The sequence below is a fragment of the Episyrphus balteatus genome, chromosome X (assembly GCF_945859705.1).
Source record: "Episyrphus balteatus chromosome X, idEpiBalt1.1, whole genome shotgun sequence".
Classification (NCBI taxonomy): domain Eukaryota; kingdom Metazoa; phylum Arthropoda; class Insecta; order Diptera; family Syrphidae; genus Episyrphus; species Episyrphus balteatus.
In genome coordinates this window covers 7138344-7165651 of record NC_079138.1, presented here as the reverse complement: position 1 = coordinate 7165651, position 27308 = coordinate 7138344, and the positions used below count along the sequence as shown (strand labels likewise).

At 31.3% G+C, this 27308-nt stretch overlaps 2 protein-coding genes across 9 annotated transcripts; one reads left to right on the top strand and one right to left on the bottom strand.

Moving 5' to 3' along the window:
* Positions 1 to 358: 358 nt before the first annotated feature.
* Positions 359 to 16474, bottom strand: LOC129920512 (uncharacterized). Of its 2 annotated transcripts, none has more exons than XM_056001800.1 (5): positions 16365 to 16474; positions 14602 to 14895; positions 4886 to 9603; positions 1292 to 2138; positions 359 to 1234 (listed from the first exon to the last, which is right to left on the bottom strand). In XM_056001800.1, the coding sequence occupies exons 3-5, from the start codon at positions 9584 to 9586 to the stop codon at positions 504 to 506; spliced, it is 6279 nt and encodes a 2092-aa protein (XP_055857775.1). In that variant the 5' UTR covers positions 9587 to 9603; positions 14602 to 14895; positions 16365 to 16474; the 3' UTR covers positions 359 to 503. The 2 variants fall into 2 exon arrangements, with proteins under 2 accessions (XP_055857775.1, XP_055857774.1); XM_056001799.1 differs by having other exon boundaries at positions 14602 to 14915; positions 16365 to 16465.
* Positions 16475 to 18760: 2286 nt separating this feature from the next.
* LOC129920579 (lipoma-preferred partner homolog) lies at positions 18761 to 27308 on the top strand. Of its 7 annotated transcripts, none has more exons than XM_056001941.1 (9): positions 18761 to 18899; positions 18995 to 19174; positions 19404 to 20016; positions 25370 to 25740; positions 25884 to 25937; positions 26096 to 26399; positions 26455 to 26803; positions 26879 to 26999; positions 27071 to 27308. In XM_056001941.1, the coding sequence occupies exons 2-9, from the start codon at positions 19004 to 19006 to the stop codon at positions 27200 to 27202; spliced, it is 2115 nt and encodes a 704-aa protein (XP_055857916.1). In that variant the 5' UTR covers positions 18761 to 18899; positions 18995 to 19003; the 3' UTR covers positions 27203 to 27308. The 7 variants fall into 7 exon arrangements, with proteins under 7 accessions (XP_055857916.1, XP_055857917.1, XP_055857915.1 ...); XM_056001942.1 differs by having other exon boundaries at positions 18762 to 18899; positions 19464 to 20016; XM_056001940.1 differs by having other exon boundaries at positions 18762 to 18899; positions 18995 to 19246; positions 19464 to 20016.

The following is a 27308-nucleotide window of genomic DNA, read 5'->3' as shown; positions in this document are numbered from 1 at the left end:
TGGCACATTTGAAGAAAATCGTGCCAGTACATCTAAATCTAATAAAAAAAAATAATATATTATTAAAATACCAAAAAAATAATAGAGAACAAAAAGTGTGTAAGGATAACATTTGTAAGAAATTCTTATATATATTTACACATATTTTTTTTTTCATAACACGATTATACAATAATTATAGTGTTTTTTTTTTAATTTTTGTTTAAGTTTAGAATATATGCATTTACTTCCCACAAGAATTAAAGTTATTCAATTTTCCATAGAAGCCTTTTCGTTCTTATTGTATCTATCCATTTCCTACTCAAAATATTTGCTTTTCGTTTTCCATTTTGAACATGTTTTCACTTAGAATTAAAACTTTTATTCGCAACACTACTCTTCCTTCAATCGATCCATTTCTTCATAAATGTATAAATTAAATGACTATAAAATTTGGCTATTTGGCACTTAATATATATATTTATGTACTTATATATATATATTAATTAAAAAAATAAAATATTTCAGATTTGTGCCTCATAAATTAATTTAAGTACCCTTTTCAAATAAAGACACATTGCTCTGTGAATTAACTCATATTGCTCTGAGTTTTGCACCATTCCACCACGTTGTAATCTCAAATTACATACAATACCAAGAATATCAACATGAATACTTGGACATTTTTTAATTGGCGATTTGGGAATCATCGTCGCCGTCACCGCTGTCGTCGTCGTTGGTGTAGGCGTCGGCGTCGGTGTCGGTATGGGTGTTAGCGCGGCGTTTTCTGAGAACAATAAATTAGTTTTATTTTGCCCATTATTTGAAGAACAAGAAGAAGAAGAGTTAGAATTACAATTAGAACATAATTCATCCTTATTATCTACTATACATTTAATGCTATTTTTTATATCATCATTAGATTCATTAGGACTTTGAATAATCTTATTATTACTATTTTTTCGTTTATTGCTAATATTATTACTATAAGGAAACGGTTGACTAGAGAAACTTTGGAGATTGTCTACATCACTCATGCTATTTGTATTTGTATTTTTTGAGTTGTTACAACAAACAACAGGATTTGTTGTTGTTGTCGTTGTCGTTTCATCATCATGTTGATAAGCGTTTATTGATTTTAAAGGAAATGATGCTCTGATTTGGCAAATAGCATTTAATATAGCAGCCATACAACCTGTACGTCCAATACCAGCCGAACAATGTATAATTGGAAATGGTTGATCATGTGAATTTTCTTTAAAAAAAAAATAAAAATTTTTATTTTGTAAAAAAATATAATATGTATATTTACCCCGTGCCAACATATGCTGACTTATTTCAAGCAAAACACTTATGTCACTTGGTGAGCGATGATCTGGCCAATCGGGATACCAATAATGCAAACAACTAAAGCTATGCACAATTTGAATTCTCTTATCATTAACAGCCTCAATATTACTGTTATTTTCAATACCAATTCGACTATCATTATCAGTACAATTATCATTGCTTGATAATTTGTTGCTTACATTACAACAAAATAAACATTGCAATTGCCTTATGGAAAATCCATTTTTGTTGATAATTCCATTATTTTTCACAATGAAATAATTAACTTTTGGTAAATAGTTAATTAGATTCTTGTCGTTAATTTCAATTTCGAATGTATCATAATTCGATGAAGAGGTTTCGTGTTTTTTAAAATATTGATTATAAAATATATTAATATCATTATTTTTGATTTCATCATTTGTAAATGTTATAAGATATATATCATTTTCATTGATTGGAAAATAAGTTGCACATTTTTGTCTATTATTTTCAAGGAAATTCGTTAGCATAATAATTTTTTGTTGCTCTTGTTGTTGTTGTCGAATGGTTTTATTTTTGAATGTTTGTTGTTGTTGTGGATAATTTGTTGATATGAATTCAGTTTTATCAAATTCATTAGGTGTTTTTGTTGTTGATGATGATGATGATGGGAAATCGCTTTTATTATTTATGCAACAAGTTTGTGAACTTTCAATAATAGATTGTTGCTGTTGTTGTTGATCATCGTATTTACGTATATTTTGAAAAATCATTAACCAAAAATCATATATTGTATTTGGTAATGGCCCTTGGGTAGCTATGTAGCTTTTCTTCACATAATCTGGCCCCTTTAATTAAAAATAAATACAATTGTACACGTGAAAAGACATTTTATAACACTTTGCTTTATAAGAAAGAATATCTTTAATTGCTATATATGAGGTAAATTTTGGTAACAAAATGAAATTTTAATAATAATAATAAAAAAAAACATTAGAGAGAATTTATTCTCTTTTAACCTTCAATCTAAAAGTGCACTTTGGGAAAAAGAACTGGGCTTTTGGAAGTACAGGACAAAAGATTTCAAAACCTTCCCACGGACAAAAAAAAATATTTCTATTTTCAGTACTGGTTACAAGGTTACAAGATATTGGAAACAGCATCTTGGACCTAACCTAATCCCAAAACGGAGGGCCCGCCGAAATACAAGCAAATCGCAAATTTTAGTATACTAGTTCCTAAAAAGTTATCTTCCTTGGATGATTCCAAGAGAAGATTGATATTTTAATAAATTCATGAGTACTTATGATATCTTAACATGGGACGTTATTTGAAGCTATGAGAACAATAGTATCGTAACCCACTTTTTTTTTTCAAAAATGAGTTTTTCATAAAAACGGGTCTCTTATGTCGTTTTCTTTCACTCCAATGAGAGTACCCTTTCAGTACTTATTTTTGCACTTTTGAAGGTTTTGTGTTCTTTGACGCCACAACAAATTACAAAAAAATCACTCCGGAGTAATTTTAGTACTACGGAGTACCCCGGATTTACTCCACATTTTAGTCAGATTTACATCGATTTGCACGCACACTTATGAATTTGAAGTTTGACATTTTAAAATTTTGTTTGAAAACTGAAAAATGCGAAAAGTTTTTTTTTCAAACTCTTTTGTTATTAACAAAAACAACCATTATGAATATATTTTCTATTGTATTATATTCCGCCAGATATATTTCTTCCATTTTTTTCGTTAATTCTTCACTTTTTCCAAAATGAAATTGAAAACCGAATGCAAAAAATTTTCAGCCAGTGTTCTTCATCAATAACAAAAAAAATCCTGTGCCATATAGCAAAAAAATCCCATTTTTTTTTTCTGCGTTGATGTGATATTTTTATTTTACAATTATCAAACTAAGGGTGTGTGTCAATTAGGCTGAAAACCCCGATCAGGAGAGTAATGAAAAATATACCAAAAGTAAAACTAAGTGCGCTTCTACACGAAGACGCAAAGCGCGAGACGCACATAAGAGGAAGAGAGAAATAAAGATTTTCTACCGTGAATCCCCGGTAAAAAATTGTGTCACTCTTTTTGACGTTTCTCTTTGATCTTGTTCTTTTTTTGCTGTTCTGTTTTATTTTATTTCGTCGGTCACGCAGTCTTCTTCGTCGGTTGTGTATCATTTGCGTGTATAGTAACGTTTTTAATTTATTCAAAAGTTTTCAGACCCCACTGGAGTTGTTTGTTTTTTGTACATTTTGGTGTTTTTTTTTTAGAATTAAAATACATAGTCTGCTTCTACACGAAGACGTAGACGCACAAGTTGCACATAAGAGCAAAGGAGAAATCGATCTTTCTCTCTCCCTTCTTCTTTATGTGCATCTTGTGCGTCTACGTCTTCCTGTAGAAGTCATCATACGAAAACAAGAACAAAATATAACCAAAGAAAATAGCTGTCAAATTTGCGTCTTCAAAAAAATACTACGTGTAGAAGCGCGCGACACACCGAAACGAAAATCAAAAGGAAATTTAAAGATAATTTCTGCGCCTTGCGTCTTCGTGTAGAAGCAGACTTATCAACGAACGCTTATTATGCTTCATTGTTATAAATATTAATTTTTTTTTTTTTTTCAATTCATAAAATTTTTCCTTAGGCCTGTTATCACTATTTTTTTCATGGAAATTATCCATTTTTGCCTTGTCACACACACAATTACAAAAAAAAAAAATTACTCTCATTATGTTCTTTCACTCCAGAAAAAGGAGTAAAAATTTAGAGTACTCCTTAATAGAGTGAAAGAAAACGACATTAATATATCTATTTTAATACAAAAAATAGATTTATCCAGCTATATACACTGAAAACTAGATCAGTCCCTAATTATAAGAAAAATATGTAATAGCATTACGAAACTATACCCAAAACTATAGCTTGGTACCAGGACACATTGGCATCAAGGAAAATGAAAAAGCCGAAAATGCATCCAAATCGGTATGCAACTCTACTGAAATTATAAAGAATTCGCCGACCAAAAGGGACTTTCTAACACTTGTAAATACCTACTGCTTCCAGAAACATCAGGAAATATGGCGCAATTTTTCATACCACTACTCTGCCATGAACCCAAAATCCGAACCACCAATTTATCCAATAACTTCCCCTACGCAAAATTGACAAACATCCACCTTTTCACCAAAGAGAACCCACCAAACTTATACTTTTGTCGTTCAAATTTTATCCTGTTCATAAAATAACCCACATCAGATTGCACAAAAATTAAAAGCATCTCAAATAATTTGTTCAATACTAATTCATGAATTATAAGAAATAACAGATCTTATAAATCACAGTACACTAATAGCATATAACATTAGCTCTCGTCCTCTGCTAAATGTTTATACAACTTATATTTTGATACTTTTTTTTTTTAAGTAAAGTTATAAGCCCTGGAAGCTATCGCTGTATTACCTGCATTACTATCTGTACATTTATGTAGTTTTAATAAATAATAATAATATTAAAAATAATATAATAAACTACGAATCAATATTCACATGCATATTAATGAGTAAAAAAAAGTTGTAAAAAAAATTACCTTTATATAATTAGCATTTATATAGGGAGCTTCAATAGAACCCTCTTCGGCAATCAACTGTACCCTTGAATGTTCATTCGGTAAAATACTCTTATAGCGATTTTTAGATTGTGATCCAAATACCATCGGTTTTTCTTGATGATTTGTTGGCAAATCCCAAAATTCTTGATGCAAACTTCTGATTAATCGTTTTTGTTCATTTTCATCGGGTAGATCAATTTTAAAAAATGACGATAATATTAATTTCCATTGATTTTGTTCGAATGTTTCAATTTCATTAGATGATTGATGATTACTCGTATCATAATCATTGTAGCTTTTTTCAAAAACATAATTTAATTTCATTAAATCATAGCCATCCAAGACATTCGAAGCATTCTGCAATAATTGAACATTAGCCAGATACATTTTAAAGTCTTCAGATGTTGTTTGTGGCGAAAGGGGTCGCGTTGTGATATTCCTTAGACCAGTGCATGAACATAAATTACTTTGTTGAAAACTTGTTATAAAACTTTCAGAAACAATTTGTTTCTGTTTAGGTTGTTTTCTTGATAAATTAGAGTTAGAATTAGAACTAGAATTCGAATTCGAATTGGAATTTAGATTTAAATTCGAAGATGTTTCATTGATATGTAAGAATGTTGTTGTTGGAATTGGAATCATTTCTTCTTGGCTGGCAACCAAAGATGTCGACGTCGTTGTCGTCGCAGCAATCGGCAATTGACAATATGTTTTCAAATCCGATACTGAGCCAAAGCATGTTTTAGTTGAATTTCGCATATGAGTTTGATTCAATTTCGAATATTGTGATCGAATATTGAGATTATTTAAGTTTTCCGAGCTGAAAAACTTTCTTTGTTGACCCACACACACGGAATTGTTGCCTGCTACCGATGATGTGCCGCCGATGGGTGCATCTAGAAATTCGTTCTCCTGATGTCCACGAATTTCATATTCTTCTTCTAATTGATTTGTATTGATGCTACTCAAACTGCAGGCGGAACCACGTAAATTTGATACGGCCAAAGCATTGCATTGCAAGTTAATTGTAAGACTAGCATTTGAGCCTCTTCTTTCCAGTAGACCTTTTTTGTTGGTGGTTTTTTGAGTGTTTGATAAGTTTTCATTAAGAATGGAATCTTTTATCGTATGTTGTTGCTGTTGTTTTTGAATTTTAAATAAATTTTGCTGTTGTGATGGTGGTGGGGGTGGATGTGAAATTATATTCAAAGAGCTATGGCTATTAAAACGATTTAAATGAACAAACGGTGAAGAACCATGAATGTTCAATGTTAAACTTGTATTTGAACCACGACGTTGTAGTAAGTTTTTCTTTTCAGCTGCAGCTGCATTTAATGCATTTGCTGCATTTCCACCAAATCCTTCTTGAGACAATAAATTATTTCCATTGTGAATGAAATTTGTTGACGGAATACCAATCGAATTATTACCCTTAAACAGTACAGCAGCTTGTTGTCTCGATGCGGTTAAATTATATATTGAATTAGATAAATTGTACTGTGAATTACTGCATAAACTATAATTTGAAGCACTCAGTCCCTTATTGAGACTACCATACGATTCATTTAAATTTAAAGTTAAACTATGATTAGATCCTCGACGTTGAAGAAGTGAACTTCTTGCCGAACGAGTACTTAACAAATTTGTCTGTTTTCCAGCCGAAGCACCTACCGAAGAAGCAACCAATGATGTTCTTAAATTGTCTTCACACATTTCATCAACTTGTTGGCGACTTATTGAAAAATCGCTAAGTGTCATAACCTCAGGTAATGTTTTCAAATTGCTATTTGATAAACTGAGAGATGTAGCGCATTTTTGGGTTTGAAGGTTTGAGCCTATTAAACAGTCGGGACTTATTTTTTTGTTAACTGATGATGATGAATCATTATCATTTAGTAGTTTAGTCGCGATGGTAGAAGTAGATGCAGCAGCAGCAGCTGAATCATCAAAATTGATAAAATAGTTCTCTCCATCACAACAAACATCATCATCTACTGCACTTAATTCTACATCACCATAACCCACATCATCCAAACAATTTTCATTAAACGAATCTAATTTTAATATAAACCCTTGTCTTTCTGTACTCTTGGTACTACTATGGTCGAATGACGATGGCGTCGATGGTGTCATTGATATACTGGAACTTAGTTGCCTTTGTTTTGAGCGATTTGTTCGATTGACATTATGATGGTTAAATTTTTTGTTAGGTGAAAAATTCCTCTTAGGTGTACCAGGCATGGATAATGATGAAGATGATATTTGCATCAAAGACACTGCCTTTGCTGGACTCGATACAACATTACTTTCATTATGATCTCGATCTCGTAACCTTCGTGACATCAATGAAGACGACAATTTCGAATCAGATGAATCAAATGAAATTGCTTTTTGTTTTGTTTTACCCAATGTTGGTGTTTTCGGTGGAGTTCGAACGTGTTCGCTATGAGAATTTTGATTGACATCATTATACCACATTACTTTCAATGATAAATTATTTTTATTATTGCTCAAATGTGATATATCATCTTCTTCAAAACTTTCCATTTCCATTTGCAGTTGATCTCGATCTAAATTTAGGATTGAGATATTTTTAAGATTTGATATGTTTTTATTATTTGAAGTCGTAATTGTTGTTGTATTTGTTGTCAAATGTGAAGGAGTGGTTATATCAATGAGTTCTTCAACAGGAATTCCCAAATTATCTTCAACCAATTTGGCGCCTTCAGAATCCAACGAAATTGATTTTAAACGTGCCCGCCGTGTGGCTTGAGCATCTGATGATATTGTTTTCAGTTTATCATGTTGCACATTATTTGCAGCATATGCCAATTCTAGTTCAAGTTCTTCTTCATTATCAAAATGATAAGTATTTGTTTTGTGTATAATTGCCGGTGAGAATAGATCAACTTCAGGAAATTTAAAATAATCACCATTTTTTGTGTAACCCGCCGATGATAGTGTTGGACTTGATTTAACTTGTACACACTTACCTTCTATTGTTGATCTGTCTGACGATCTGTCGATATCTTTAGGTGAAAATGAGAATTTTGTTGCTGCCAAACGTGTAGTGACTTCCATTGCCAATGGAGAATTCTGTTGTTGTTTTTGATTAATTTTAGTTGGTATTTCATTCTCTTTGTCACCTTCTTTATCATCATATACTTTGGGACTTCGATTGTTTTGTCGATTATTAGTACCAGATGATACATCAATGGCGGTAGCTGACCCAATAGCTGAAGCTGAATTAGCTGGAGGGGATGCTCGTGCTGCATTAATTGAAAGAGCTGCCGACATTGCAGCAGAAAAAAGTGGTGATGACCCTGCTGCATACAGATTATCGTAAGTGTCATATTGGGTTTTATTGGAACCTTGACTGCTGGTAAATGCTAAATGAGACATATACGCCATATAAGCTGGAGAACGTGAACGGCGTTCAATTGAATACCTTCGAGGAGCTATCGGTTCAGTGTTTATAATGGTGTTCCTGATGGTTGTGGCTTTAGTGGTCATGGTGGGGGTTTTAGATTTCGAGTTGTTGTTTGATGTCGATGAAGAGGAACTCTGGATGGGGTCTGGTGCAATCGAAATTGGTAATAGCAACTCTTCATTTGAATTAATGTTACCACCACCAACGCTACTGGTGGTAGGTGGCGATGGTAGTGGATATTCAAATCGACTTTGATGTTCATCAAATGTTCCCAAGGGTGTAAAATATGGTGTACTTTTGTTGCTTTCATTATTCGATGCATCATTGAATTGATCGCTCTCTATATTTGTATCCATAATTTTGGACACAACAATCGGTCGTTTTAGTATGAAGCTTTTGTGGAAAACAAAAATTGATTTTTTTGCTGCTGCTGTTGCTGTATTCTTGGATGAATTGAATTTCTCTTCAATTTTCGTCGTCGTTTTCGTTTTTGTTTTCGTTTTAAGGGATGATGATGATGATGATGATGAGTTTTTATTTTTGATAAAACTAAATACGAATCTTTTTATCCAACAAATAAGAACAACCACACCGAATATTACTCCAACCAATCCAATTGCCTCCACACTTGTTAATAATGTTGATTTTCCATTTAACGGCAACACATCTACATCATCGATAATTTTAATATTTTCATCATTCAAATTGTTAACAGGTTGTTGTTTTGAATTTGAGGAAACTCCATACAATGAAGGACGACTATTCCAAATATCTGGTAGGGTCTTTATAATTCGAGCTTGTTTTGCTGATATTTGTAATGGACTTTCTTTCTCCAAATTTAATTGATATTTGTTAAATTTGAGAATTTGATTTTTGTCGTTTATCAATTGGTTCTTTTTTTTATGCTGAATTAATGCCTTTGCTGATCTTGAAGCTGATGCTGCTGATAATGATGATGATGATGATGGTAATGATAAAGGTTCTTGTTGTTGTTTTTGTTTTGGCATCAACAAACGATATAAATTTTTAGTATTTGCTATTTGTGTTAAGACTTTTGAATTTGATGTATCAGTTCGACGTAAAAAAATATCATTAAATTTTAAATGTTTTTTCGGCGGTTTGTTATTTGAAAACTCCTCATTTAAATTGTTTCCTGATAATGGTTTGGATGGTGATGTTGGAGGATTTGACTTGATGAGATTTAAAATTTCGTGGCTATAATCAATATTGATCTCGAATGCTGATGCCATAATGCGACATTTATATCCTGCAATTGACAAAGAAAATTGAGAATGAGATAAAAAAAATATATTAGAAATTGTGCAATTATTTTGAAATGGTGATGAGAAAAATTGATAAACAAGTTGTATTAGAGCGGAATAATAGCATAGGGAGGCATTTCGCCATTGAAGAATGATTTTTTTTAAGCATTGAAACCTTAAAGAGACCTTTCTTTTGATGTCTTACTCGATGGATTTGGAGGTTTGTTTATTTGAGTATGCATAATTTGTAGACCTTGATTTTTTCTCGAAAATCTTAAAGAAATAGATTTGTAATTTTTTACATAAATGGATAGGCCTGGTCATTGTGAACGCATATCTGTAAACCAAAACTTGTTTCTAGACTTTGATCCGAAAATATCTGCTTCCGAATGTGATAGCGTTTTCGTTTGGTAATTCTTAGGACGGTCCGGGACTGTCCGATCCGGGATTCCAAACGAACAGACTTGTATACTTTTTTTTATTCTGAAGTTTGGGTTTCTTTGTATTTGTGAAACGGAAAATAATGCGAACGCCTGATGAAAGTTTTGTTTTGTTTATTTGTGTTTATTCCATAAAAATTTATCTATTTTTTTGTTTTCTGTACTTTATTTTAACATAATTTAAAGTTTGGCATAGAAAAAAATCTCAATATTCAGAAATGAACAACAAAAAATAACATTTCATTAATTTGACGTCTTAAGTGTGAACATGTGTGAGTGATTCTCGTTTTGATTCTGCCTCAAAATTCGGAATCGATTTTCTCTTCTTTTCAGAATTAAAACTGTCATTGAGTGCCAAACGATCAGTTTCAGAATCGTTCGGAGGAATTCCGGAGAGTCCCGGACGACCAAACGAAAACGCTATAAGAAAAAAAAAATATTTCGATTGTTTACAATTCAGCAATAAAACCTCCAAGAAACTTTGGTAAGAACATTCCTTTTGATGGATTTTAGAAATAAATTAGATTACATTTTTTCAAAAGTCCATTCGCTTTCCTTTTTTTTTATTTTAACTACAGTTGAAACTCGGGAAGCTCAATTATTCAAACAGAGAAATTAAGCAATAGCAATGCCGGTGAAGAGCTTTTATTTTTAGTTTCCGGGAAGAGTTAAATTATCCTGGAATAACACATATATAATATAATGCTAGTTCCCCGCATTTAACGGGTTTAATCAATTAATTTCTTTAAGTTCCTATTACCTACTCACAATCAATGATGTGATTTTGTAATGAAATATTCAAACAAAAAGTGTACTGAATAAATTGTAAGGTTTTATGGAATATCTTTTTGTTCCTTTCGTTTTTTTAATAATTTAAAAAAATACTAAAATACGAGCATGTACATTAAGGCGGTCCACGCTTGTATGGGAAAAATAAAATTTTCATAAATTGGGTTTGGTTCTACATCCTATTGATGTCATACTGTTGAATTTTCAGCCTCCTATCTTATATAGAAGGGGATGCTGATCGATATTGAAAAATTTATTTTTTTTGGAAAAAGTAAAAAATTAAAATTGTATTTTTTTTTTTTGGAAAAAAGTAAAAAATTTCTTGAAAGTTGTTGTACTTTTTCAGAAAAAAATATTGAAAAAAATACTTTTTGGACCACCACATAAAAAATTATATTTGAAAAAAAAAAAAAGATTTTCGATTATCCGCTCGGTTATGGGCTCGGTCCATCCTAGTTAATCGAGTTTCAACTGTATATGTTTGAAGACCTAAGATCTTTTTGAATGCATATTGCACGGACTAGTTAGAAGGAATAGAAAAAAAGGAAAGAATTTTTGTTGGTACAGTGAATTGAGAATAAGATGATTATTATCTCATATAATTCCATAATAATTCCACGGGTGGCGTTGGACGCTTGGAGCTGACGTAAAGAGGTGAAAATTGTAGAGAAGTCAAATACAATCATTTTTTAGAAAGAGGGGTTCCAATCTCCCCCCGTTTAGGAGGAAGGGGCAGTTTGCTAAAAAATGACTCAAAATAAAAAAAATAAATTGCACGACTGGGGTCGCACGTACTTGCTCTTATGGTAAAAGTTACTCTAATGTTAAAGTTTATCAATGAACAAAATAAGGGAAAATTTAAAATTTGATATTTTCACGGAATTTCGTTAGTGGTGCAAAAAAAATAAAATCTGTTTTTATAAATAATTAAATGCAGTTTTAAATGATCTTTTACAAAAAACTAAGTATGCCATTTTATTTCTAGTATAAAAAGGAATTTTTAGAAAAAAATTTTCGAAAATCGTTAGAGCCGTTTTTTAAAAAAATAATTTTTTGTATATAAAAATTTCCTAACATTTTTCAAAAAAAAAAGTTGATATGCACTTTTGAATATATAATTAATTTACACATAAAAACAAAATTTCAAAATTTTTCACCAACTCGTTTCCAAAAAATTGATTTTTCAAAAAAAAATTTTGAAATATTTTTTAAAAATCCAAAAATGTGTTTTTTGAAAAATTAAAAATTTTTTTAAATAATGATTGATTAAACGTTTCGTTATTAAAAATTTGGTCGAAATCTGTTTTGTCATTTTTGAGAAATTCATAAATCCAAAAAACCGTTCTATGGCAGGTACCGTTAATAACGGTACAAAAAATATTTTTTTTATTATCAAAGGAGGCTCTTATCTGTAACAGTAAGCAGAAAAATTTTAATCAAAATCGTTAAAGCCGTTTTTGAAATAAATCAAATTTTCTGTTTCCGTTATATGACAGGTACCGTTAGTTTTGGTCCTAAAAAAAAAACTTCAATTTCTCCTCTAGGGAATCACCCAAAACTGTTAACTACCAAGTTTGAAGAAAATCGCTTCAGTAGTTTAGGCTGTAGCTCGAGGTTCTTACAGACAGACAGACAGAATTGCCGGACCCACTTTTTTGGCATTCTCCGTCATCGTAATGTCATGTAAAATTGTTATCTCGAGTTCGATTTTTTTGCGAATCCTAAACTTGCCCTATAGTACCTATATATCGCAAGTGAAAATTATTTAAAAACGACCTACAAAAGCCAAAGAAATTGAAAAATAGGAAAACTACTTTTTTTATCTGGGTCACTTCTAAACGTACTCCTGGCGCGAAGATATTTTATTTTTGAAAACTATCAATGTGTTTTAATGGTGTTATTGTCATTGTGGGGTTAATTTCCCTATTATGGAGAAGGGAACCATGCAAGATAATTTTTATTAAAAAGATGTTGACATTGGCGCCTGTCTGGAGACTCTAAACCGTGACAAATGAGTGAGTACTAAGTCCCTCAGATTTAGTTTCTGGGGACCTATGTATTTCCCTGCACCACCAGTGCCCCCCTAACGGCGTACAAGGTGTATCTATTGTATTTTTAAGCTCTAAATTAACTCTGTTTGTTTCAAATATCAAAGAATTATTTAAAAAAAGTTATCGAAAAAAGCATAAGTACAAACAAAATAAAAATCTGACAAAAAAAGTAATTTTCCTATTTTTTGAAATTTAGAAATCAATTTAGGCAGTTTATTAAATTCGAAAATTTTATATTGAAATCCACAAAATTAGTATTCAATGTAATTTTTTAAACTTTTTTTTCAAAAATTTTGACTTGGAAATCGATTATTTCGAAAATAATAAATTGAAATAACTTGATTTAAAAATAAGAATTAACTGTGAAATTCTAGCTTTCGAAAAAGGTATTATTTATAGCTGTGGATTTTGCAGTCGCTTTTAATTTTTTTTTTTTTTTAATTTCTAGTAATTTTTTTTTTTTGTTTTCTTAATTTGCCCAGACATCCCCTCCCGTAGTAAACAATTCTTGTATTTGACTCCTCTACAAAAATCCGTTGCTAATTTTCACCGCCTTAGTTATCGTACTCTTGCCTAGGACTCAAACCTACACGTCTAGGTTAGCAGCCAAGAACTACATCCACTGCACCATTGAGCTCCGTGAAGCCAGAACTGCGACCTTAAAACTTTTGTACCAAACTTGTCTAATACAAACGAATTAGGCAAGCTTGGTTCAAACACTTTTAGGTCGCAGTTCTGGCTTCACGGAGCTGCACCATTTCCACCCGCTAGGCGTAAATGAGAATTGCGAATTTATAAACAATTTGACTTTGACGTTTGTCTTTGTGGTGCGATTCAGGGTTGCCATGTCCTGAACTAGTTAGCTAGTTAAAAAATTTTTGTAGCCGAAATTCGGAGCCGAAAAAGTAGCCCAATTAGTAGCCCAATACCAATAAAAAAAAAATTGTTTAATATTATTTTTTATTTTAAAAAGCTACGCAAAATCAAAGAAGTTTTTTTATTTACCTATAAGAAAAAAAAAAAAATAAACATAATTCAACTTAAGAAATGTGTTATTCTCATCAAATTTTAATCATTGAAAGTTAAAAATTTTTTACATGATTTTTTATCAAACGAATAGGTAATTGTTTTGGTCGATTGAATACCCAAAATTCCCCAAAACAAATTCATTGTGATTTTTCCATTTTTCTTCCGAATCAATGGAATGATTATGATATGCATTTAATTTATTTGAAAAATAAAAAATAGCCAAATTAAGATAGGGATGTAAGCGAATCTGTCAAATTCAAATTTGACAACTCCCACTTTGATGAACATGGCAAATACAAATTTTAAATTTAATAAAACACGGGTTTTACATTAATTTTCGCATAAATTTATTAACTAAATTGTTTGCTGACTGTTTAAAGACTCTTGTTAAATTGATTTTATTGCTGAAAAAACCTAACTTTATTGTTCTCAAAAATGTTTTCTAATAGAAAAACAAATGTCAAGTTCATCAAAATGTCAGGTTCATCAAAGTGGACAGTGTGACGTTTGAGCACTTCTTACTTAAAAGCCCTAATAGGCTGTCATACTGAAAATGTTGTGGGCAGTTTTGAAAAAGATAGCCCAATTTCCGATAAGTAGCCCAATCTGGCAACCCTGCTGGGATTTATATTTTTTTTTGTTTATAATTTGATAGGTACTATTACTACTACTAGTACTGTAATAATGTACTTACATTGCTTTTATCTTCTACTGTTATTCCAATAAGCAGCAGCACTGATTTAAATAATAATTGATATTTTTGTTTTTGTTGTTGTTGAATTTTTCCTTTTTCGTCGTATTTATGTATCAATAAATTATTAATTGATGATGATATAAACTTTATTAAACATAATACTATTATCGTTTTCGAATACCATTTGACAGTTTTACTAAATGTTTCTTCGTTTCTTAGTTCCGTCATTAATTTCATTTTGATCGCTCATACACCACATAAAGAGAATGTTTATTTTCCTTTTTTTGTTTAAATCTTTAAAGCAATACAATACACTTTTTTGACACAAAACACACAAAATATATAAATAAATACATATTTCTATTTTATTGCTATTTCCACAAAACAAATTAACATCTCTTGTATTTTTTATTTTATAAGAAAAGGCAAAAAACAAAAGAGTGAATCCTATGAGAGAAACTCTTTTTTTGGAGGGAATAATTGAGGTTAATTTAAGGACAAAAAACAAATATGAAATAATTTTAATTTCTATAGACTTTTATTTGTTTTAAGCCTTCTCTGATGTTTACTGTTTATATTGTATATTCTTACATTTCTCTAACTAAAATTCATAAATAAAAAAAAAAAATTCCATTGATATCTTCACAAATAAAAAATTGATTATCATACAAAAAAAAAAAAAAAAACTAATCCATTTGACTATTAGGTATTGAACACACAAAATCGATGGATTCGATGATAAGCAAGGTTGGACTTCGTTTTCGTTTACGTTTTCATGTTCGTTTTCCGTGTCCTTGCTCTGATTGAATTGTTTTTTTTTTTAACAATACAGATTTTCATTTTCATTAAATAAAAATTACTTCATTCATAATTTGCCTGTTATTAATGTAGTGGGGAAGAACGAAGAAAAATTACCACGACACGACCGAAAGCACAATAGAGCAGGGATGATAGGGGGAATATTTGTATTCGTTTGTGTCTGTAGGTTGTGTTTATCGTTTTGTGTTAATCAAATATAATATAAAACATTTTTTTTATATTCTTTTGTTTATTTATATAGGATAGCTCTCTTTACATTACATTTTCCATTGATCAAATAATACTGAGCGAAAATTAAGCAAAAAAAAAAATGTACGAAAATACCCCCAAACAAGTGCGGGTTAGTAGGATTGTACTTTTCCAGCTACTATCTTTGTCTTTTCTCTTTCTATTAGATAAATAAGAAAATCAAAGTTCACATACCGTGAAGAAAACGAAAACTAGAAATAGGAATAACAACAATTTGCATTGTTTTGTTGTTGTATTTTTTTTTTTTTTTTGTTGAAAAAATCTAGCAATGACATTTGGTTGAAAAGCAAATAAATTTAATTGAGAGCTATTATATTTTGCAAATATATAATTTAGTTTAGTTGTATCGCTGCTGTCTGCTGCGTACATTAGTAAATTTGCACAGCAGTAAACATCAGCGGCACCGCCTCCGCCATCAAGCACTCGACAATAAAAATGTTCTATTTAGTTTTATTTCATATAGGGAAATGATACATCACTAACAACAAACACACATATGAATATTAGAGCTTTAATTTGTTCCGTTAGAATTGAGAGAGACTTTAATTAGGGTGAAATAAAAAATGGAAAAATAACTTTGATTGTTGCTTGCAATGTTTTTTTGTATTCCTAACCAAGAGGAGTCGTCTCTCAAAAAGAACAATCTTATTTTGCTTCAAATTTATTTTTTGTTTGTTTGTTTTTTTTTTTTTTACTTAAACTTTAAAGGTTCTATTGTTCAATTATTTAACAACGCAAAAGTTGTATTTTTTTTTTATTTTGAGAGAACTAATAACCATAGATACAGGACTTAAATGTTGATACACAAACAAATAGAACGGCTGGAAAATCAATGGAAAGATGATTTCAAAATTTTAAAGAGACTGCATGAATTCCAAGATTAACAATGGGAAAATTCCAAAAACTATTACCCCGTTTGTATGACCGATTTAAAGATCGAATTGAAACTGAATCGAAATTTCGATCCAGGTATATGGAAGTACCAGATCGAGGAATCGAATTGAAATAGAATCGAAAGCAAAATTTTTCTTTTAAATATATTTGCAGTAAAATAGAAAAATCTAACCAAAAACAAAGTGCAAGTAAAACTAGATATCATAATACATACATACAGTAAAATTTTCCAATAAGAAGACAATCACACACAATTTCCACCATAAATTATATCTCGAGTATTCAATTCGTTTGGTATATATGCATATTTTCGATTCGATTCAGCTCCCCGAGTCGGATCGGATCGACAAATCCGGATTCAATTCGATTCAGGTATATATAGACCTAAATCCTGATTCAATTCGGATTCAAATCGCCATACAAACGGGGTATATGTCGTGTCTTTTTTTCTTACACCCCATGGTCTTTTTATACCATGCTTACACCCCGCCTCCACAGGAGATATTTTTCTCTAAAGTCTGGTACTGGTACGCTGCTCGCGTAAATTTTATACTATGTTTCCACATACGCTAAATCCGAGATTTAGCTAAATAGATTTAGAATAAATCTCGAGATTTTTTTTAAATCTTGAGATTTATTTTAAATCTACTTCGCTAAAGCCTGGTACGCTGCTCGCGCTAGATAAAATTCCCATACAAGTTATCGATAACTTGTATGGGATCCATTTTATCTCGGCTAAAAATTTTCGATAATTTGTATGGGAGCTAAAATTTAGCGCGAGCAGCGTACCAGGCTTAAATCTCAGATTTGGGTTCAGCTACCCTAAATCTAAGATTTTCACCTACCTTCAATCCGAGATTTAGAATAAAACTCAAGATTTATGCTAATGGCGTTTTTAATTGGCAATCTCGAAGCAAAAAAAAGCAATCTGAATGCGTTCAATTGGGCAAAACTGACAGTTCTGATTCTGAAAAAAAGAGAATTTCTCTTCTGGTTTTAAAAACAGAATCAGAAGAAGAATCACTCACACATTCATAGATTTAAGCCTGGTACGCTGCTCGCGCTAAATTTTAGCTCCCACACAAATTATCGAAAATTTTTAGCCGAGCTAAAATGGATCCCATACAAACTATCGATAACTTGTATGGGAGTTTTATCTCCGCTAAAATTTAGCGCGAGCAGCGTACCAGGCTTTAAATTTCAGCAGTACAAAATGTTTGCAGCATAAATACAAATGAAATTTGGCGCGAATACACATATATGTGAAACATGTTAAATTCAAACAATACATTCACACCAAACTTCAGATTCTTCGGAATAAAAAAAAACTGTTCAATTGGGATTCCGAATCGAAGAACAATTCCGGATTGCCAATTAAAAACGCCATAAATCTACTTAGCTAAAAGCCTGGTACGCTGCTCGCGCTAAATTTTAGCTGAAGCCTGGTACGCAGCTCGCGCTAAATTTTAGCTCCCGTACAAATTATTATCCGAGCTAAAACGTATCCCATACAAATTATCGATAACTTGTATGGGAATTTTATCTCGGCTAAAGCCTGGTACGCTGCTCGCTCTAAATTTTAGCTGAAAAATTTTATCTGAAGCCTGGTATGCTGCTCGCGCTAAATTTTAGCTGAGATAAAATTCCCATACAAGTTATCGATAACTTGTATGGGATCCATTTTATCTCGGCTAAAAATGTTCGATAATTTGTATGGGAGCTAAAATTTAGCGCGAGCAGCGTACCAGGCTTGAGCTAAAATGGATCCCATACAAATTATCGATAACTTGTATGGGAATTTTAGCCAAGATAAAATTTCCATTCAAGTTATCGATAATTTGTATGGGACTCATTTTAGCTCGGCTAAAAATTTTCGATAATTTGTATAGGAGCTAAAATTTAGCGCGAGCAGCGTACCAGGCTTGACATTCCGATAAGCCAAATATTTATAAAATTTAAAAAAAAATTTCATTCCCCTCTCTTTTCTTCAAGTCGCACACACACAAATCACAGAAAATCTCTTCAAATGTCTTCACGTGAGAACAAGCACAAACACAACAAAAACAAATAACTCGTCATCGTCACTGGAAAAATTGCCCATCTTCGACTTCTTCCTTCCAGTCGCTAAAAAGAAAAGAGAAAGTTCTTTTGCGGTCGACAAAAAAAGAAAAAAAAAATCATCCTTTTTTCATATATTTTTTTTTGCCAGCAGTCATCAAAACTGGGAAAGAGAAAAGAGAAACATTTCAGTATTCGTATCCGCTCGCAGTCATCTGTGGTGAACATTTTTAAAAAGTTTTGATATCAATGATTTTTTTTTGTTGGTGTCAATTTAGGTAAATTTGAAAGAATTACATTGAATTGAATCAATTAATCAAAATCAAATGTTTATCTCTAATTATTGACGAGTCTATTTTGTGTTCGTGTCTAGCATAAAATAATGGATCCATTGGATGAGCAATTAGCCAAGCTCAGACTCATAAATACCTATCCACTAGCACCAAGGGTGTATTCCTCCAGCTCAGCTTCACCAAAAAATTTCAATGATGCATCATCAGCAGTCACCAATCCATCAAACCCAAATCCAACTGGAAAATGTTCACTTAACGATGTAAGCCCCAAAAAAGTTGGACCTGCCGTTCCACCAAAGCCAAACAAAAAAAATAATTTCCAGTTTCCTGAGGTTTTTATTTTTATTTTTTTGTTTTATTTTTTTGTTATTTTTGATTTAATATAGTTTTTTTTTTTTTTTGTTTTAGGTCATTTTTGATTTTAATTTTTGTTTTGTGTTTTTGTTGTTTAATTTTGTGTTTTGTTGGTAAATCCTTTGTTCGCCTTAGGTACCACAGAGTATGGTTGTAAAGCAAACATGTGAACCTTTGTATTCTAAACGTTTACAGAGTGATTCTACTGTTGTCAAGAAGAGTTCGTCTTCTTCAAAGCAGCCAGCTATTGCTGCTGGACCGGCTATTCTTCCTGTGCTGCAACGCAAACAGCCAAGCTACACCAGTCACCATATCTATAGCAACAACAAAGTTACTTTAGACAATCCGGACATACTGGACCAACAACTGGAAGCACTGGAACATCATAAAAGGCAACTTCAGAAGAAGGGTCTTTTGCAAAAGAACAAAGTAGTTGTACCAAAGTTGTCTTCGGCATCGTTCTTGAATGATAGTTCGAGCAATGGTAGCGATGTAACTTGTGCCAAATCGTACATGTATTCAAATATTAAGCCATCAAGAGGAGGAGGAGGAATAGGAGGTGGTGAATTATGTTCATCTTCATCGTCTTCCATCGATATTCGACGAAAAGAAAATGATCCTTTGAATGTTTATAGTAACATTAATCATAAACAACAAGCACAAGCATTTGGTGCAGTTGCTGGCAATGATAATTTGACAACAGCTACAAATAATTTTATCTACAGTAATGTCAATTTCGAAAATAATGGTAAATAATTTATTTTTTTAATTGTATTTATATTATTTATTAATATTTGGGTATATTTAAATGTTTTAACGGGTTTTTTCATAAACGTCGGAAATCTGCGTTAGTCTAATCGTGTTTCTGCTCACAAATTCTGCAGAATGTTTGCAGGCCTGCGCACATAGCAGTATTTCGATCAAAATTATTTTTTGAAGTAAAACAATTTATTTTTGCTAGAAATTATTATTTATGCAATGCAAAGGCGGTTTTATGTATATAAATAAGTTGATAAACTTTTTAAACGCTTGTAATAAGAAAAACTAAAAAAAGTATGAAATTTCATACACCCAAAATGATAAAATATCTAAAATCCTATTAGAGGTTCTAGAAAGGAACCATTGGGATTTTTAGGGCTTAGTGAATCCAAATGCATTAAGTTCAATAAAAAAAACATTAAAATTTCATTCGCAAATTATTTTGTTAATCGCAAAAATTCGCACCCAAATTCTTAATATTAAATTAAAAGAATAGTCAAAGTTATCATAAATCTATGTATGGAAGCAGAATAGTAGGGTATACTATAACAAAGCACTTAGACATAAAAAAAAGCAATACAATTATCTATATGTGGCAGAGTCTTTTCCCACTGTCATTTAATTGAACAAAAAACTTATATTTCCATAACTACTCTTTAATTATTATTCAATACCTGCAATTGTATTTTTCATTTGCAAATTTTATGTTTAAAAGCACACTCGCTCACAATCTCCTAACAATACTCACCAAATCACCACAAATTACAAAAAAAAATCCAGAAAATAAACAGCTGAATTTGAACTTGTTTTGCCCACCACACACTTTACCACAAAAAAAAGAAGTGTATGTATATTTACCAACCGCTTTATAAAAAATTTAATTCAAAATTTTGATTTTTAGAAAATCGACTTTTATCCAGCTTTTCGACCAGAATACTCCTATGTGCTGCGGAAGTACAATTTTCAGCAGTCACTGAGTGTCAGAAAAAAAAATATAAAAAATGACGACCGAATGAGTTTTGTTTAGTAAAGCCTGGTACGCAGCTCGCGCTAAATTTTAGATCCCATACAAATTATCGAAAAAATTTAGCCGAGCTAAAATGGATCCCAAAAGTGTTTTGTTTTTGTATTGCGTATAAAAAAAAAATTTTAGTGCACAGAAAGTTCGTTAAGTGCGTTTTTTTGCTATAGTAATATTTAATTCATATCAAATTAATTAAATCGGTTTTAGTTGAATTCCAAGAGTAGGTACATAAATATAAAATATACCATTTTTCTAAGCCCCCTAATGCGAAAATACCTACCCTATTTTACATTAACTACATTTGATGATAAACCATGTTTTACAAACTTTCTCTGCAGTGAAAATTAATTTTATTTTTTCAATGATTAAAAAAAAAAACTGAACCACACTAATGGAAAATTTTTTTTTCTTCGATAATTTGGTCAAAATAATATCCACGTTGAATTTTTTTGAATTCCATAACATTTTTTTAGAGCCACCTCTTTATGCAAGTTGCAAGAACAGATTCTTTGTTATATTCCCTTATGGCTTGAAATTAAATTCAAGGAGTATAAATAATCTTAAAGCATTTTTAAAGTATAAGCTTTTCAACTACACAAGAATTTCACATGAATGTGACGGAAAAAAGAGCCTACAGAAAACAAAAACAAGGGGGGCTATCGTGAATAAAAATTTCTCTGGGAATATTTCCCATGGGAACGAAAATGATCATAAAAAGTTTCCCTCGGAATTTATTGGTATCGCCAATCAATATTCTAGGGGAATTTAGACGTCATTTCATACGATTTTTTGTTCCCTGGAAATAAATTCCGAGGGAGATTCACGATAGCACAAAAAATTCCTTGGGAATAAAATATTCCGTAGGAAACAAAATTCCCCGGGAGATTCACGATAGGGCCCAAGATGAATCTAATAGTGACGATGACAATGTCCCCTTCTGATTGCTAAAATAAATAACCATTTAAGCAAGCTTTGTTACACAATATCTGATTTTAAAATTACTTTAATGAAAATGCATTTATTCTTGCAACAATAAATCGCATGTAATATGAGTTACAAAATTTATGTAACGTGAGTTAGCAGAATATTTTCAAATTTTTCATCGAAATATTGAATAAATGTTTGGTTTTGTCACTGATTTTAAAAACTTGTAATATTTTATATATGAAATCTTCATTTAAAACAAATTAAGATTCTAAATTTCACAGAAAAACTTCATAACGTCGGACTCTAAAAATTCGTGTCCGATTTTTGTAACGTGAGTTACCAACCGACTTTTAATTTTCCCAAGCAAATGCTTAAAATAAAGAAACATTTTTTGCTTAATTATGAAAATAATATTTATGCTAAATTCATCGACAGTATTTTCGAATTAATTTATATTTAAATTGACAAAAAAAAATCTATTTACATATATATTGGAAATTTTTGTGAATGTAACGTGAGTTACCATGGAATTGCCCATATGTTGTAAAGAAGTTTTATCCTTGTGGAGTACTTCAGAAACGGATAAAATGCATCTTTGCATCAAACACTTTATGTAGATGGTCTCAATGTTGTAACTTTAATATGTATTTTATGTGCTCTGTCATTTTTACTGAGCCTGAAGACCTTTATCTTGAATATCCAACCTATAGAACCCAAACTATTTGAGAGTGTTGCTATTAAATTTTTTTTAGTTTGAATCGTTTGAAAACTCGAACTAAATTTCAAAGTTGTTGGCTTAAAAATCTTATATTATGAGTTCTTTTGGTCGGATATTCAAGATTAATGTCTTAAAACTCACAGAAAATTAAAAAGCATGGTATTTTATATTTGAAATAAAAATATAATTCGATTTGGCCTTCACACACTGAACGATGTATTAACAATACTAATATTGCAATATCTCACATTCTTAATGCAATAGAGACAAACCTCAATAGCAAAAGTTTTTCCTAAATTATAGTTCTTTCATTTGATAATAATTTCATTAACGGCCGCCGAACGTCTAAAATGCCCATTCTCCTTAAAAGGTCCAAGGCAAACAGTAATTTTTGAAAGTGCCTTTGAGTTTGCAATTTTTTAAGTAAGATTACTGTTTCCAATTATTATAATATTAGTTTGACATTAGTTCTCGTTAATATAGGGGGTGGCTTGTTGTGAGTTCTTTTATACATACTTAGATAAATTGGAGCTCCCACTGCTGTAACGGACCAAGTAAAAAAAAAATTAAAATCTAATTTGCGCAAGGTCAAAAAGTGTTTCCTTTCAAATTGTAATTTGTTCTAGGTAAAAAATTGACAGTAAAATTCAATGGTAGCGTATTTAATTTAATTCTCCGAATTCAATTTTTGTGACTTGGTTAAATTCAGATTTAAGGCCCACCAATTCAATACGTAAAACAAAAATAATGTGTGCTTTTCTATCTTCATCAATTTCAATGATACAAACAACGTATTTGTTCAATGTATTCATGCTACTAAATAAACAAGTCATTTCAAAGTTTCAATATATGATCAAATCGTCAAATATAAAATGGCTGTTTAGTTTTTGTAACAAACAAATAACAATATTTAAAACAAAAATACATATTTTAAATATTATTTACAGTTTTTAATTTATTAGAGAAACAACCCATTAAAATTTTATTGAAATCGTTGAATCCATTTCCAGAGAAAAAAAAACATAGGGGTAGGATATTCATGCAACGGTGTAACCCCTTGGTAATCCTGGTAAAATGGTAAATTTTGGTAAATGAACTGTCAAATCCATAAAAAGTTGACATATTTCCCACGTTTACCAGGTTAACACAAAGTTCACACCTTTTCATGAATACCCCTAACGTATGAGAAAGTACTTCCGACCCTAGAAACAAACCAGCCCAGAAAATTTAATCGACATCTTTACAATCGTTACCGAAAAACTTATAAATGAAAAAAGTGGGCGTGGCAGTTGGCGGATTTTTCTAAAAGTATTTCCAAAATTTTTTACTCGCTTAGAAAAAAGAACCCTGAAAATTTTATCGAATTCGTTAGAACCGTTTCTGAGAAACCAATTTTATATATACAGTTGAAACTCGATTAACCGGGATGGTCGGGACCGAGCCCATTACGGATAATCGAAAATCCCGGAAAATAGAACTTTTTTTTTTCAAGAAAAAATTTATATGTTTTTATTAAAAAATTTATAAAAAAAAAAAGAAAACAATTAAAAAATTTTTCCATAAACGTAACAATTCATATTTTTGTTTGAACATACATAATATCACGACATTAATTACGAGTATTATGAACTTTAAGGAAAATTAAAAAATTGTTGCATGTTTAGGTTTGTTTTTTATTACCACCTGGCTTAGCTGGACAAAAAAAAAAGCGCAGTCAGGGCTAAGCAATTTACACGTTAAATGCTGCAACACCTTAGCCCCTTGGGCTAAAAATTCAAAGAAAACAAACGTAGGATTTGACATAAGCTTCCGACTGCTTCCTCCAATTATAATTCTGGGTTAACTTTTTGAACAGTTTTAAATCTGTGGTACTAAACTAATTTTTTCATAAATTGTTAAGAATTTAGAAAAATACAAGAAAACCCGAAAGCGATAAATATAAAAACTCTAAATTTCCTTTGTGTCTGCTGATTTCGGAACATTCAATAAGCAGTGCTGTCAAGATTTCCGGTTAAGCCCCGAGGCGTTTTTTTTTGTCCAGCTAAGCCCGGTGGTAATAAAAAACACACCTATTGTGTGACAGGGGCTTTTACTCGTTGCTTTTCTTCGATTGAATTAATGTGAATGCGGTCAACTAGCAGTAGATCCTGATATATTGTTCCAGAATAATTCTACTTTTCAAAAAAAATTAAAAAGTGAGACTCTCTACAAAAAAAATTTAAAATATTTTCTTTATTTTTGAGTGCCGATTTTGTATTTTTAGTTAAATTTTCTTCTTTCCTGTTCTCATATTATGGATAGTAGAGTTTATTACGGATAATAGAGTTTAAATAAATAAATTTTGTTTATTGTCGAGAAAGAATTTCAATTATTTTCATCACGGATAATAGAGCGTCCCGGTTAATCGAATCCCGGATAATCGAGTTTCAACTGTATTTACAATTTCATTTCGTTTAAAATTATTAGATAGATTCTACCGTACTAAGCAAAAAGGGTGCAAGCGTCCTACTTTTGCTTCAATGTGTATTTCTATGCGGTTTAAACATTTAGACTCGGTCAATCTCAATGATTTTATTTATTATTTTAATTTTACTTACAAATGAAAAAAAAAAAAATCAAAAACTCCCAACCATTTAAACATTTCAAACATTAAATTTCATTTTCGTTTCAAAGTTGATGACTTACCACCGCCACCACCTCCACCACCTTTAGAAATTTCAACAGCCCTTAATATAACAGATCCATTAGAATATAACAACCAGTGCAGTGTAACTGATGAAGACATTCCACCACCGCCAAGTCCTGTAAGTTCATCTTACAGTGAGTTACGCCGAGCCACCGACATCTATCCTAAATTGCCATCCTATCCCATGTCGGCATATGTAGCTAATGCTTCAGCAAAAACAAAAGCCGGAGTTGCCGCAATGAATAATCAAGCCACAGCCCAACATGCCGAGATGTCTTGTATTGAACCACAACAAACATACATGAATATGGCTTATCATAACAATGACTATAGTGCTTATGAAAGCCCAAGCTCACAGGTAGGTCTTATATATTTATAAATTGCATATTATTTATATAAAATAAAGATGTTATTGTATGTTTTTGGGGTTGGGAGTTCAATTACTAATATGATTTGGTTTTTGCGTGCTTTTGAAAAAAAAAAACTAACAACTAATTTCAGCGCAGCTTTGGTCAATCCTCTTCGGATTATTATGGTTATGGCAGTTCTTCACAGGTACACACACATACATACATGCGCATATAAAAAATCCATACATAGATATAATATTTAAGCAGAATGCAACTAATGCTAATGAAGCAATTAATTGTTTATTTATTTTTTTAAATTAATATTTAATTAGTGTTGTTTTTTTTTAAATATTTTTTTTAAAGGGCTCTTCTACTTATGAGTCGATATATGAACCAATAAACCCACGGCCCCCTAGTCAGCTATCATCACGATCTAACTACTTGCCATATACGTCTTATGTCAATAGTCCTCAAGTTTCTGAAGTTGATAGAGCTGCAATTGGAGTGGATGGAGTAGAAGGAAATACTAGCTTGAATATCATTCCTCATTTAGAAGGGAGCGCAAGTAATGGCACAAAATTACAAAGCCACAAAGAAGCTGAAGTTGAAGCCTTAACAGATCTTTTAGTTCATTCAATGGATGCTGGCAATGATGTTGATAGTTTTGGTAATCAAATCTATTCCAATTAATATTGTAAATGATGAAACATATTTTTTTATAGGCATTTGTGTTGCTTGCAACGAGAGAGTGATAGGTGAAAATTCTGGTTGTACAGCTATGGATCAGGTTTATCACATTGCATGTTTCACATGTTCTCAATGCCAAATCAATTTGCAAGGCAAACCATTTTATGCGCTTGATGGCAAGCCTTATTGTGAAGTTGATTATTTAAACACATTGGAGAAATGCTCTGTTTGTATGAAGCCAATATTGGAGCGTATCCTTCGTGCTACTGGCAAACCATACCATCCACAGTGTTTTACATGTGTAGTTTGTGGCAATAGTTTAGATGGAATTCCATTCACAGTTGATGCTACCAATCAAAATTATTGCATTGCTGATTTTCATAAGCAAGTGTTTTTTTTGAATTTAAAATTTCGTTGTAATTTCTAAACAAAATCACATGTTTATATTTCTTATCGTAGGAAATTTGCACCTCGATGTTGTGTTTGTAAGCTGCCAATTATGCCAGAACATGGACAAGAAGAAACCGTTCGCGTGGTAGCTTTAGATAGAAGCTTTCATTTTGAGTGCTATAAATGCGAGGTAACACATAAAAATCAAAAGAGAGAAAGATTTGACGTTTACTTAAAAAATAAAATAAAAAAAAATTGCAGGATTGTGGGTTGCTTCTCTCATCCGAAGCTGAAGGTCGTGGATGTTATCCTCTGGACGATCATGTTTTATGCAAGAGTTGCAATGCCAAGCGTGTTCAAATGCTCACCAATCGAATGACAACCGAACTCTAGATTTGAAAGAAAAATCAACTCTCTTCGTCTTAGCAACTACATTCGAATTTTTATAAATGATTACGTTCATCGGTGATTTTATTCTAAATTATAAAAAAAAAAACAA

Excerpts from the sequence above, each read along its gene's own strand:
- LOC129920512 (XM_056001800.1), bottom strand. The coding sequence starts at position 9,586 with ATGGCATCAGCATTCGAGATCAATATTGATTATAGCCACGAAATTTTA. Across the intron at positions 2,139-4,885 it reads TAAATGCTAATTATATAAAG|GGGCCAGATTATGTGAAGAA; the intron begins GTAATTTTTTTT and ends TTTTAATTAAAG. Across the intron at positions 1,235-1,291 it reads TCAGCATATGTTGGCACGGG|AAAATTCACATGATCAACCA; the intron begins GTAAATATACAT and ends TTTTTTTTAAAG.
- LOC129920579 (XM_056001937.1), top strand. The coding sequence starts at position 19,004 with ATGGATCCATTGGATGAGCAATTAGCCAAGCTCAGACTCATAAATACC. Across the intron at positions 20,017-25,369 it reads TGTCAATTTCGAAAATAATG|TTGATGACTTACCACCGCCA; the intron begins GTAAATAATTTA and ends TTCGTTTCAAAG. Across the intron at positions 27,000-27,070 it reads TTGAGTGCTATAAATGCGAG|GATTGTGGGTTGCTTCTCTC; the intron begins GTAACACATAAA and ends AAAAAATTGCAG.